General features: G+C 38.6%; 2 protein-coding genes across 2 annotated transcripts; one reads left to right on the top strand and one right to left on the bottom strand.

The window, feature by feature from the left end:
- Positions 1-4,244: 4,244 nt before the first annotated feature.
- Positions 4,245-5,192, top strand: LOC130801110 (uncharacterized). Its single transcript, XM_057664870.1, has 2 exons — positions 4,245-4,643; positions 4,797-5,192. Exons 1-2 carry the CDS (start codon positions 4,245-4,247, stop codon positions 5,190-5,192), a joined length of 795 nt encoding a protein of 264 aa, XP_057520853.1.
- A 5,074-nt stretch (positions 5,193-10,266) lies between these two features.
- On the bottom strand, positions 10,267-12,301 carry LOC130801109 (uncharacterized). Its single transcript, XM_057664869.1, has 4 exons — positions 11,918-12,301; positions 11,654-11,807; positions 10,920-11,525; positions 10,267-10,673 (listed from the first exon to the last, which is right to left on the bottom strand). The coding sequence occupies exons 1-4, from the start codon at positions 12,299-12,301 to the stop codon at positions 10,267-10,269; spliced, it is 1,551 nt and encodes a 516-aa protein (XP_057520852.1).
- Positions 12,302-14,543: the final 2,242 nt, after the last annotated feature.

Below are 14,543 nucleotides of genomic sequence, written 5' to 3'. Positions count from 1 at the left end.
ATAAATTCTTGTGTATAATATTTCCCACACCCAAACCACCTAGGTTTTTTGGGAGCTCAATATTGGACCATTTGATTGTTGGGATTGTTGATTTTTCACCCATGGAGTAACCCCAGAAAAATCTTCTTTGCATTTTCACTATTTTTTGTGCAATGGCTTTTGGCATCTTGAACATGCTCATATAGTAGATAAGCAGACTATTGAGTACACTCTCATTCAGAGTTACCCATGACAAATCCAAGGAAGAAGTATGATCTTGTGTAAATCTCTCAACAAAATAGCTCCAAATCTCTTTTTGAAGGTTTGAAACACCATGGACTGTTTTCCTACCGATTTTAAGTTGACCAATTTCATTCTTCTTTCTTTTGAAAACAGTAGAAGCATGGAAGACTTTAGTATTATGATCTTTCATACTAAATCCATAAGTACGTGCTTTCTGTCTCCAAATTCTTTCCCTTCTTAAAAGCCAAGTCTGCCGATGATTTTGTGCAGCGCACAGTCTAGCCATCTCTAAAGCATCTAGATTTCTTTCCTCCCCAATTTTTTGTAAATCATGGATTACATTTTTAAGTTTACAAATTTTATCATCCATGTGTCCAAACTTTTCCTTACTCCACTGCCTCACTAGACCCTTTAATGCTTTCAACTTATTATTTAAACCAAGGTTAGGAAGATCGTTCCATTCCTTGCATAGGACTTTTTTAAATTCCGATTTCAGAAACCAAGCATTGAAACTTCTAAAGGGTTTTGGACCCCAATTTAATGGTTTATCCAAAGACAAAACAAGGGGCTTATGGTCCGAGAAAATTTTTTGTAAACCCACCAGCCTCAAATCAGGAAACTTAAGCAACTAGTCATTATTACATAATCCTCTATCGAGTCTGCTTTGAGATTCATTCCTTCCCCAAGTAAATTTGATTCCATGTAGAGGAATGTCGATCAAATATAGATCCTGAATCCACTCCGAGAACTCTTTCATGCTCAGATCATTTTAGATTGACCAATTCTTTCACTGGGATGTAAAATCTCATTGAAGTCACCAAGCATCAGCAAAGGTTTATTTATCGATTGAATAAGGGTTTTCAAAGAATTATACATAAGGCATCTCCCCAATCTATCATTTGGGCTATAAACAATCCCCACGCTACACACAAAACTAACACTATTTATACATCCTTCCAAATCAATCGATCTATCGCCAATGTGCTTTTGAGAAACATTGAATTTCGAGGGGTCCCAAACAGCAAAAATTCCTCCACTATGCGTCTCCGGTGCTAAGGATTCACACCACTCATATTCATCACAACCCCATAATCTTTTCACTCTTCTTTTAATGAAGTTGCTATGTTGTGTTTCCGCAAGGCCCGTAAAAGATATCTTCCTTTAATTAATTAAATTCCTAATGGTGATGCATTTTTCCCCCTTCCCTAAACCTCTAATATTCCAAAATAAAGAATTCATCAAAAAAATTTGCATAGTAACGCCAATCAAAAGCTTGCAATCCAACCCTTGCAAGGTTTTTTTTCCGTCCATGAGGAGTAGCCTCTTAGATTTTCTTAGCTCCGTAATGACTACTTCCTCATCTCCGGATGATACCCCCAGCAACTTTGTAGTGCTCTATGTCTCATATGCTATATCGATACTTTTCAAAGGTGATGGGCTAATCCGACGAGGGCCAGGTTGTGAGCAATGGGATTTTTCGGTCTACCATGAGGTCTCTTATTAGACTCACACACTAATGTATCCACCACCCCCCCTGTGATTCCAAGCATGCATCCTTCTTTGAGCCACTTGATCCATTTGAGTCAGTAATATTAGCATTATTTTCTATTTCTATAGTCGCAATGGGGTCAATCCATTCCCAGCGTGGCGGAGCAACCGAATTAATAAAATTATTGCACATAACAACCTGCACAGATGGATCAGCAACAGATAACCATTCCACTGATTTCGAGGGTGACTCAAACAAATCTTCACCAACCTGTTCTTTATGTGTTTCATTTAAACAAGGGTTTTTATTGTGGTAAGAACATTGCTGAGTCTCCTTCACACACACATCAAACCCACCGTGGCCGCAGAGAATTCTAACCCTAGCGTCAATCTTGTTTTGAGATTTTGTCCACACAAGCATACGGGCATGTGTGATGATACTCATACTTTCTGTTTCATGATCCAAACAAACCACAGGACCCTATTGTTCACCGATTTTTTTAATGTTCTCTAAGCTCCAACATCTCGGCGCTATGCCAAAACATTCAATCAACACCCATCGTTCACTAAAATACTCCCCTTCGGACCATCTACGTAAATCGTTAAAAGAGACTCCAAAGAACACATGATTCGTCCTCGGCAGCTACCAAATCAATCTCAGAAGGAAAACATAGTAGTAGTTTATTGGGAGAGAGGATTTTCATACCCGTAATTAGAATGTTTGATAACGAAACTTTGGACATGAGCGTCTTCATGTTGCAAGCTGCTACCTTCTCTGTTATAACGGCCGTTTCAAGCATTTTTGTTATTTCCTAGTTTTTATTCATGTTTAACGTAAATAGAAAAAGAATAATTTTGCTGTCTTCTTCCTTCGAGTTTGCCTTTTGCATTCCTTTCAGAACGTCACTATATCTTCTCCGATCCCTAAAAGCTGGCGTTCTTATAGGTTTTTTATTGAAAGTATTCACCCTATTTGAGCCTATTTTTGTGTCAAAAGACATCCCATTCCTATCATATTTAGCCATGGATACACGGATTTTTCGACCCTTGAAGTTATATCCATCGAGATCATTAATGGCAGCCAATGCATCTTCTCTTCTTCAAAAGCGGACGAAACCAAATGCTGCTGTTGATTTTTTCCGAGCTTTTTTGGATATGAATATATCCACGATATTTCTTTTTGTTGAGAAGAGATTCCTGAGACAAACCTTGGAAAGGTCATCAGGAAGACCATCCACAAACACGAAAGTGCAGACCCCATTAAACCAACTCCCAAATGCTGATGATGGTGGCTCCCGAGGACCACACCTCCATGGGAGACGGGTGAACCCCCGATTACCAACCCACCGGTCAGAGGAGTGGCGAAGAGCTGCAGCAGTAGGGGTTGCAGATAGGCGATGTTGCGAATTTCCATGGTTAACGTAGCCTGATAGGCGTAAATTCTTTTAAGGGGGTAGCCTGTAACACCCCGTTAAAAACAACATTTGACATATAAATTAAAATTTAACTATAAATTAAATTACTTTAGTTTAGGTGACCAAAAAGGTATTTCGAGTTGCTACATGTTAATCGTGTGACGTGTGATGGGGAGTAGCAGAAAGATATCGCGGTCAAGCAGAAAGAACAGATAGAGGAGAGAAAGATCTAAACTCCAAAAGAGTTTTAGCAAGGGAAAGGAAGAAGGGGAATCTAAGCCTGGAACTAAAGATGATAGAAGCTACTTAAATGAAAAGAGGGCTCAAAAGTAGCGTAGTATCCAATCGTTCGTGGATAAAAAGCGAGAAGAGAGGAAGATGTCTCAGCTTTATGGGTCTAGTTGCCCAATTAGCCCCAGCAGGCCTCCATAAGATGATTTCAGCTAAGGAGGACCTTAAGAGGCCCCTATGTTGCTTAATTCTCCCTTATCCGCCGAAATTTTTAGTGACCCCTAACCCTGCCAAGATTAAGATCTCCAACACGAATCCTTTCGACGGAACGAAATGTCCCAAAGCACACATCGTGGTATACAAGAATTTGATGTTGTTGTACACGACAAACCAGACTTTGTTGTGCAAACTTTTCCCTATCATTTTGCGTGGTGTCGAATTAAAATGGTACACATCGCAACCAATTAGGAGCATCCATACCTATGCCCAACTCGAAACCAAGTTTGTAAGCCATTTTGTGGCTTTCAAACGACAAGAGAAGTCTAACTTTCACTTGCTAAGCATCATACAATAAGAGGGAGAATCCATAGCCACATACCTGAAAAAATTTCAAGAGGCCGTTTTGGAAGTCACCTGATAAATGGAATGCAGACTGCGAAACTGAAATTTTAGCTCATAGAGAATCAAGTAAGGATATATGCGGCGGCTATGAGACAATGTCAAATTTTATGTTACTGCTTTTGAAATATGTGACGCATATGATACCAAGAAGAGGAAGCACGATAAAAGGGATCAAGGACCAAGCCATTCACAAAGGGCACACAGAGAGGAACCCCAAGCAGAAGAGATAGAGGTTACCCCCCTCGTCACCAAGGTCCTCCTTCAGAGATGGGGCCCCCTAGATGCAGACATATCTATGTCACGGAAGAAGAACCCCGAACAAAGAACATGAGGGACGGGGTAGAGGAACCTTGTTTTAATAGAGATTGGAGGGACATTTTCTGTGCCATCCAAGATGCACTCCCGGCACCTCTACCTACCACCACACTATCAGATCGCCGTAACTATAACTTATGGTGTGATCACTACAGAGAATACGGACACACTCTAACACAATGCAGAGAGCTTAAACGTATTTTGCATCAAATGGCCGAAAAAGAAAAACTAGGGAGGTTTCTGAACAGGAAGGAATATACCTCTCGTAGTAACAATGAGAGGTTATACTGTCCAAGGCATAAACCCCCGAATGATGAAGAAAGAAAAGACGTCTCTAGTGATACACATGGGGTCATCAATATGATCATAGATGGTTTCTCTGAAGCTTACCCCACCCTTAGAGCAACATGAGATAGTGTCCACACTTTGATGAAAGGACCTCCTAAAGCAATCACAGGAGGCCCAGTAATGAAATTTGACGCAGCTATCTAACAACCACTGCAGCAGCCTCACACAGATCCATTAGTAGTCATAATTAAGATTGGGCAGATCAAGGTGAAGCGAGTACTAATTGACACTGGAAGTACAACAGATTTGATCACGATGGATTGCCTCAAACAGATGAAGTTCGAGGACAAACACTTGCAACCTGTTGACAAACCCCTCATTGGTTTTGGAAGTAATCGAGTCTTACCCCTTGGGACTATCATATTTCCAGTACATGTTAAGGAGAGAAACAATTGCAAAACAATGCCCATCCGTTTCACCGTGGTAGATTTTAATTTCCCCTACAATGCGATCATGGGGATCCGCCTCATCAACAAGCTTAAAGCTGTAATTTCACCACATCAATTATTGCTGCAATTCGAGCAAGATGATGCTAAGGTCGAAATCTTGTAGACTCAACGACAGAATATACTTTGCTAAGTTTCATGAATGCTGTAACGGCCCGGTTTAAATGACTCGGAAATTCATATGAAAATACAAATTCCGGTCCACTCCTTGGGCTCTAGAGAAAAGATCTCCTCTAGGATCGTCAACGTTCGTTCGATAAAGAAATATAACTAAAACGGAAACAATACCAGCGTGAAAGAAAATAAGTCAGCGGAAGCTCTTACATACAACTTGAGAGCCTAAATGCCTCTAAACAAATTGATTGAAATAAGCGGAAGCGAAAAGAAAACTACACTATCTCCTGTTACATAAATACAGAGTTTCTTTCTACTCATAATCCAATACAAAAGGTAAAAGCATAGACTTGATGATTAAGAGTTCTAAGTCGAGACCTCACTCCAGAGCCCACCTGCAATCAACCTACTAGTCGACGTATGACAACACACAGTAGGTTCCAAAGAAACAAACCAATACACGTTACAGACATCATACAAATATCAATTAGGTTGAAAAACAAGCAATGTTTTCATCCTAGCATGCATAGGCTCTATATATTCATGATTAGTTAATCCTAACTGGTAACGTTGCCCGTCCTGTTCGGGTCGTTCAAGTATAAATCATTCATTATTAGATAAATCCAACTTGTAACATTACCCGTCCTATTCGGATCGTTCAAGTATAAATCCAATCCTTTTTGGAGGAATACACTTGGGAGAGCTAATCCCAAGGCAACCACCGACCTAAGACGTTGCCCGTCCTGTTCGGGTGGTCAAAGGCTAAAGTATGCATACCCCCATGGTGACCGTAATGATCCAAAACTGCCATGGGAACAATAATTATAATAATCCAAACCACTTCGTTAACCCCTTTGGGTAACATAATATAACCAAACGTCAACCCCTTCGAGTGACAATACATAAATTCTCAATTTCCAATTAAATTCCTTTCAGATTATTTGAGGTGTCTAATCCTTGTGTGATTTACAAAGCCTCGATTAGAAATTAAACAACACTACTTGCACAACCACATAAACAGTATGGTCTAAGCGTGTACCTTTAAGCACAGCAACCAAACGATAATCAACCACGATAGAAATTTCGCCCTCTTATGAATCGAGGTCCTAAATAACACATACACAAACAAAACAATCACATATCAGAACGTGTTTACATATTTAATCCACTCCATACTACTAAGACATCACTAGGATTTGATAATTTTAAATGTTTTCATCAAATTCCTAATAGTTCCAAATTGTAAACTTAAACTAGAAACTTAAATGATAGATTTGGACAGTTTAGAAAATTCAAATGAAAAATCTGACTTCGCCGTTGCATTTGGAACGCGTCAATTACCTTGGGTACCAAATTTTATAATTTCTAACATCCAATTGGTATTTTTAATTACTTTAAGCGTTTAACGAGTTTTTTTAACGCATCAGTATATCAAACAACGAGACTCGACTAACGTTCCCGGATCAGCGAAATTTCCAAGACAGGATTGCTGCTGCTGCCGGAAATTTTTTTTATTATTATTATTTTACATATATTCATTATTCAAATTACTAACCTTTTAAATCTCATGACCAAAATAATTCTAACAAGGCCACATTCACAATTAGTAACATAAAACAAACAAGACTAATTTTTCTATCACCCAACCACTTGATATTTCCACACATGTTTAATACTCAAAACCCCATCATCAACACATATAAAATCATCAAATAAAAAGAAACATGCCCATCAACAAAAATCCTTCAAAAACATAAAATTTCATAAATTATTATAATAAAATTAAATACTTAATTCTCTTAACAAATTAAAATTTTGTAGAGAATCATAAAACCAAATCACCCCCTTTTTAAACAAGACATATATATATATATATATATATATATATATATATATATATATATATATATATATATATATATATATATATATATATATATATATATATATATATATATATATATATACATATATATATATAAACATGATCCTTCAAACAAATTAAATTTTGCTAAAGGATTTATAAATTCTTGGATGACTACATTACTTGATCCATACCATTTAAATTTCATCAGACAAATTGAAATTTTGTTAGAGAAAAGTAAACCATAAGAAATTTATTTAAATATCAATATAACTTTAACTTCTTAGTTCTTATAACAAATTTAAATTTTGATAAAGAATATTGATCAATAAGTTGTTTTCTTAATCCTTTTAACAAATTAAAGTTTATTAAAGGATTATTAGAGAAAATTTTCATATATAAAAGAAAAATATTCAATCCTCTTATAAGTCATAGGATATCATCATACATAAAATATAATTCATTTTAGAAATCTTTGTATATAAAATCTATAATTAACAATTCAATTAAACTTACCCTTTGATCAAAAGATTGGATTCAACAACAAAAAAATTTATTTTTTCTTTTGAGTGTGCCGAAACCAAAAGAGCAAAAAGGGAGAGAAAATTTCTGAATTTTTCTTTGTGTTTTACTTGATGTTTAAAATGGTGATAGAATCAAACGGACTTAGGGATTAATAGGCACTTAAGACCATGATCATAATTGTGCCATAATACACAATTATGAGAGGAGTTACAAGACTCCTCCCATGCTCCACAACCGGCCACCCCCTCACATCCCCTATTTTATTTATTTATTTTTTTTTCAATCAATTAATTAATAAATTATTGTTAAAACAGAAAAGAAACGTCACGCGATAACATCGTACGCGATAAAACTCGTTACCGTTAAAATTTAACTCACTTTATTTCTTGTAATTATCTATGTAAAATAATATAATTTAATAATACATATTTATTTTATTCTATTATATTATCTTCTTAACCCGATAAATTACGGGGTGTTACAGACTACCCCCCTTAAAAGAAGTTACGCCCTCGTAACTTGCATGACAACGAAAAAAAAAACGCAGGACACACACACTATTTTAACACGACACTTGTAAAGAGGCAAGACTATAAGACAAAGAAGTTACGCCCTCACAAAACACTCGCGCGAAATTCCTATCGCCGTCTACCCCCCTTAGGAAGTTACGTCCCCGTAACGCTACTAACCTGAAGGAGATGAGGGTACTTTGCTTGCATAGAGTCCTCCGTTTCCCATGTAGCTGCTTCACGCTCGTGATTTGACCACAGAACTTTAACCATAGATATATCCTTCCGCCGTGTACTACGGACCTTCGTGTCCAGGATTCTAACCGGTTGCTCAGAGTAAGACAAGGATGTATCCAAATCTAAAGGTTCGGGATCTAAGACATGAGAGGCTGCGGCATGATATCGCTTAAGCTGCGACACATGAAATACGTCATGTACCTTTTCCAAGGATTTTGGAAAGGCTAACCGATATGCCACCTTACCTACACGTTCCAAAATTTCATATGATCCTATGAATCGAGGGCTCAACTTTCCACGAGCACCAAAACGCATTACTCCGCGCATGGGTGACACGCGAAGTAATACCCGTTCGCCCACGATGAACTCTTCTGGTCGTCGCTTTAAATCAGCGTAAGACTTTTGACGATCCTGTGCCGCTTTCAAACGATCTCTTATCAACCTCACTTTCTCAGTCATCTGGAACAATAATTCAGGTCCCAGGTCACCGCTTCAGGGAAATCATCCCAATAAACCGGACTACGACAACGACGTCCATACAAAGCCTCGAAAGGAGCCATCTGTATAGATGCCTGATAACTGTTGTAAGAAAATTCGACCTGATCCAAATGTTCATCCCACGACCCTTGCCATTCCATGGCAATAGCGCGCAACATATCTTCTAATATCTGATTTGTCTGTTCCGTCTGCCCATCCGTCTGCGGATGGAATGACATACTATAAAGCAACGTAGTACCCATTGCTTGTTGTAAGGTTTGCCAGAATTGTGACAAATACCGTGTATCTCTATCAGACACAATAGTACAGGGCACACCATGAAACCGCACGACATACTTAATGTAAGCTCGAGCTAATTGTTCCATCTCCCAACGACAGTTCATAGGAATGAAACGTGCTGATTTAGTCAAACGATCCACTATGACCCATAAAGCATCGTTTCCTGCCTTCGTCCGGGGTAAACCCACAACAAAATCCATAGAGATATCATCCCACCTCCACACCGGTATCTGCAAAGGTTGTAGTAAACCTCCTGGTCTTTTATACTCACTTTTAACCTTTTGACAAGTCAAACAGCGCGAGACATAATCCGCAATATCCTTCTTCATCCCAGACCACCAAAACATTAACTTAAGGTCTTGATACATTTTGTCACCGCCCGGATGGACTGAAAATTTCGTACAATGGGCCTCATCCAAGATATGTTCCTTCAAAGATTCCTCCCCTGTCGGTAAACACCAGCGACCATTGAACCTCAAGCTCCCATCTTCATGAACAAAGAATCCCTCCGCTTTACCTTCCCAAGCTTGTTCCTTCAACTTAAACAGTTTCAGGTCTTTATCCTGGGAATTCAAAATTTCTTCAAAGAACGAAGGTCGAATAGACAAAGCATTCAGACATCCCTGTAATTCACCCTTACGCACCACTTCTAAGTTCAACCTCGCAAAATCCCGATGCAACTCTTCAACTCCGTCCAAGGCGGACAACGAGTGATTGAACTTCCTACTCAACGTATCGGCTACTAAGTTTTCTCGTCCCTCATGGTATATGAACTCCAGATCATAATCTGTCATCAACTCTAGCCACCGACTTTGTCGCATGTTTAAATCGGGCTGAGTATAGAGATACTTCAAAATCTGATAATCAGTGTAGATCCTACATTTGACGCCATACAAGTAATGCCGCCATATTTTGAGAGCAAAAACTATAGCAACTAACTCTAGATCATGGGTAGGATAATTAACTTCATGTACTTTCAATTGTCGTGATGCGTAAGCAATCACCTTACGATCCTGCATCAGTACACAACCCAATCGTTTCTTCGATGCGTCACTGTAAACATTATAATCCAACTTTGGGTCAGGTAAAGTAAGAACAGGGGCCGTAGTTAACCTTTCCTTCAAAGTCACGAAGGCCTGTTCACACTCGTCACTCTACTCGAACTTCTTCTCTTTCTTCATCAACAAAGTCATAGGCCGGGCAATACGCGAGAAATCCTTGACAAAACGACGGTAATACCCAGCCAAGCCCAAGAAACTTCGTACTTCGGTGACATTCTTTAGTGACGACCAACTTCGAACTGCCTCTATTTTTGCCGGATCAACCGAGACGCCCTCCTTAGAAATAAAATGTCCCAAAAATAAGACCTTTTCCAACCAAAAGTCATATTTTGACAATTTTGCGTACAACTTGTTATCTCGCAGGGTTTGCAGGACTAAACGTAGATGTTTCTCATGATCCTCCCGGTCTTTCGAATAGACCAATATGTCATCAATAAAGACTACCACGAACTTATCCAAATACGCACTAAATACTTGATTCATCAAACACATGAATGCGGCTGGAGCATTTGTAAATCCAAAAGGCATCACAGTGAACTCATAATGCCCATAACGCGTTATAAAAGCTATTTTATATATATCCCCTTCAGCTATCCTTAGCAGGTGATAACCCGATCTTAAATCAATTTTTGAAAAGATTCCAGCTCCTCTCAATTGATCAAATAAATCGTCAATGCGGGGTAACGGGTATTTGTTCTTAATGGTCACCTTATTTAGTTCCCTATAATCAATACATAATCTCAAACTGCCATCCTTCTTCCTTACAAAAAGAACTGGAGCCCCCCAAGGAGAAACACTAGGTCGGATATAACCCTTGTCCAAGAATTCGTCAAGCTGAGACTTTAATTCCTCCATCTCCTTCGGAGCTATGCGATAAGGGGCCTTAGAAATCGGTCCCGTCCCAAGCACCAAGTCTATTGTGAAATCAATTTCCCGTTGAGGTGGCATGCCGGGAATTTCATCAGGGGAAACATCTAAAAATTCATTCACCACTGCAATATTCTTAGGATCCTCCTCCTTCTTCCCCACTTGGCTAATATGACATAAGTACACAGGGTGTCCTTGCCTCATGAGTCTTTGCAATTCTAAGGTTGACACCAAATTGGTTTTGGGCCCTTTTTGAAATTTTCTATATCTAACGTTTTCCCCTCTTGGTCCTTCTAGCGACACTCTTTGCTCCCTACATTCTATAGTGGCTTTATATTTTCCTAACCATTCCATCCCCAAAATTACCTCTAAGCCTTCCATTTCTAGCACATACAAGTCAATAGGAAAAATGACCTTCCCTATTCTTAAGGGTACGTCCTTATACAATCTATCACAATTGTACAATTTTCCCGATGGAACAGCCACTGTATAAGAAACTTTTTCAAATATTCTTAAATTCAACTCCTCTACCTTACTCTTTGCAAGAAAAGAACATGTTGCACCCAAATAAAAAAGTACACATTAACAGCTACAGAACAAATAGTGAACGTACCTGTAACTACATCCGTTGCTTGGTTAGCTTCTCTTGCACTGACCGCAGATACCCGTCCACCAACCTGCTGTGCATTTATTCCTCCCACTTGATTACCCCCACGTTGCATACCTGACCTTTCGATCCGGTTTCCATCCACCGGCCTTGTCCCCCACTAACAAGTCGCTGAAATCTCTGAGCAGTATCTCCATGATTACGATTTCCGTACTGCAGCTTGACTTGCCTTTGGGAGTTATTCAAATTCTGCTACCGGTGTTGCCCAACCGGCTGTTGACTCCCACTCCCTTTCTTGATGTAGCATTCATACTCTCTATGTCCCTTCTTGTGGCAAAGATTACATTCAACCAAATTCCCATCACAATCCTTTCCCGGATGATTTTCCTTGCATCTCCTAAAGAAATACTTCCTTTCATTGCCATCTCGGTCCAGTAATGGCTTAGCAGGCTTCGCGTCTCCCCTAAACCCAGAATTTGTACTAGACCTACTTCCTTGAAAATTCCTGAAAGTTCTAGCTTTCTTCTGATAAAAGTTCGACAAATTCCCTGATGTCTGACCTGCAACCTCTTTCCTCTTCTCAAGGACATTACTCTTCTCTTTTCCTTTCTCCTTCCTCTGAATATTCCCTATTTGAGACGCACGCTTGTACATCTGTTCCAGGGTGTTATAGCGATCGCTCTCAATTTGTTTTTAAATGTCATATGACAATCCCAGTTCAAATCGCTGCATCTTTTTTTTCGTCTGTGGGAACATCATCAGGACAGTACTGAATATATTCCATAAATTTCCGATAATATTCATCAACAGTCATGTCACCCATTTCCAAACGAGCGAACTCGTTTGACTTATCTTTTCTCACGTGTAGAGGGTCAAATTTCTCTCGCATAGCCCTTTTAAACAAATTCCAATTAAGGACTCCATCGGCTTGTTCTAGTAACCCAGATCTACTATTTGCCCACCAATAGTCGGCTTCACCAACCAAATAAAACGCAGCCTGGTTCACCTTCAATTCTTCCGAGCACTCAACTACATCAAAAAGTTTGTCAAATTCCCTCAACCATAGCTCGAGTTCCGATGGTTCCCCCTTACCATTGAAGGTCGAGGGCTTGCTCTGACTGATCCTTTTACTCATATCAGAGGCTAATTCCGACACAGATCTCTCTCGTGGAGTGCCCACATCCGCAAGAGCTCTTACTAAACTCCTTAGTGTACGGTTAGCACCGCTTCTAGACAATCTTTTCCTAGAAATCGGAGGCATCTTATGCAAGCGAAAGAAAAGGTACAAATCACAACAACGTCCTAAGATTCGAATGTTTTAGAGAAAGAACAGAGTCTTGCTAAGTTTTTGACTTAACATTTGGTTATTAATTAATTAGTACATAGGTGTGTATATACATATATATATATATATATATATATATATATATATATATATATATATATATATATATATATATATATATATATATATATATATATATATATATATATATATATATATATATATATATATATATATATATATATATATATATATATATATATATATATATATATTAAACTTAACAAAATACTATAAAAGTGATTCAAATATATAACGCACATCACTCCTCATTTGAAAGAAGAACATAAACATACTATAATCTTTTTATTGATATTCCCTAATACATCATAACTGATTCACGTAAAGCATTTACATTATTCATAAAAGATAATAACTTAAAAGAAGTAACTATAGGAAAGATATAAAAGAAAAGAAATAAAACAACGCCAAGCGTCCCAAAGATCAGCAGTTTCGTCGTAACTTGCTATATCAAAGTCTTCATCATCCCCCTCTTCCCCAGAATCCGAGCTGGAATCGGAATACGCTTCTTCTGATTCACGGTCACTATCCCTAGGGTGGTTTGTTGGTACTCCCTCTTCGGGGTTCTCCTCATCTGACCACCCCCATCATACGCAGTCTCATAGTCATACAAATCATAATGCGACCCCCAATTCATTCTCTCATCTTCATTGGAAATCTCTATATAAGTAGGTGGTTCCCGTAAAGGCTCCCACATTTCAATGTCACTCTCCGACTGAACCTCGGTTTCCTGTATGTGGAGCTCACCCTCCTCCATGGGTTCTACCTCTCCATAGGGCTCCTACTCTTTCATAACTTCTTCTTCTTTGGGGTCTTCTTCCTCCGTATCAAACTCTTCTCCTTCTAAAGGTCCTTCTTTGTGCCTAACCCCACTAGGCTCCCCTCGTGTTTGTTCTATCCTTTTCCTAGATTAGGACAAATGATGCAACTTATTTAGGTCCAAATCTAAATCATAACATACTCTATCAGCTTTTGTTTTAACCATAAGCATCCTTTCCCTATAATCCCGGATACTCTCACCATCCCTTATTCTCCAAATATCATCATTAGAGACTTCTCTCCAGACAGTCTCTGGGTTAAACATCGGTATTTCCCCAGAGTTACTGGGGGTGTGCGGGTCCATAGGTGCCTTTCCTTTATTCATATCTCCTGATTCTACACGAAAGAATAAAAAAAAGAAATAAAACATTACTTATCACCAAACAACATACGACACAAACACATTCCAACAAATTTACGTCCCAAAGACTACTTCCCAACTCTCTACTAAGGTTGTTTATTCCTTTATCATCTAAGGAATGTTGGCTCTGATACCATTTGTAACGGCTCGGTTTAAGTAACTCGGAAATTCTTATGAAAATACAAATTCCTGTCCATTCCTTGGGCTCTAGAGAAAAGATCTCCTCTAGGATCGTCAATGTTCCTTCGATAAAGAAATATAACTAAAACGGAAACAATACCAGCGTGAGAGAAAATAAGTCAGCGGAAGCTCTTACGTACAACTCGAGAGCCTAAAGGCCTCTAGACAAA

The sequence above is a fragment of the Amaranthus tricolor genome, chromosome 15, assembly GCF_026212465.1.
Source record: "Amaranthus tricolor cultivar Red isolate AtriRed21 chromosome 15, ASM2621246v1, whole genome shotgun sequence".
In the NCBI taxonomy this organism is placed as follows: domain Eukaryota; kingdom Viridiplantae; phylum Streptophyta; class Magnoliopsida; order Caryophyllales; family Amaranthaceae; genus Amaranthus; species Amaranthus tricolor.
Note: the sequence above shows the minus strand (reverse complement) of the source record. Positions and strands in the feature narration are given on the sequence as shown.

Coding starts and splice junctions, on each gene's coding strand:
- LOC130801110 (XM_057664870.1), top strand. CDS start 4,245: ATGGGGCCCCCTAGATGCAGACATATCTATGTCACGGAAGAAGAACCC. Junction 4,644..4,796: donor TCTCTAGTGATACACATGGG/GTCATCAATATG, acceptor CAACCACTGCAG/CAGCCTCACACAGATCCATT.
- LOC130801109 (XM_057664869.1), bottom strand. CDS start 12,301: ATGTACAAGCGTGCGTCTCAAATAGGGAATATTCAGAGGAAGGAGAAA. Junction 11,808..11,917: donor GGAGTGGGAGTCAACAGCCG/GTTGGGCAACAC, acceptor GCGACTTGTTAG/TGGGGGACAAGGCCGGTGGA. Junction 10,674..10,919: donor TGTAAGGAAGAAGGATGGCA/GTTTGAGATTAT, acceptor CAAATGCTCCAG/CCGCATTCATGTGTTTGATG.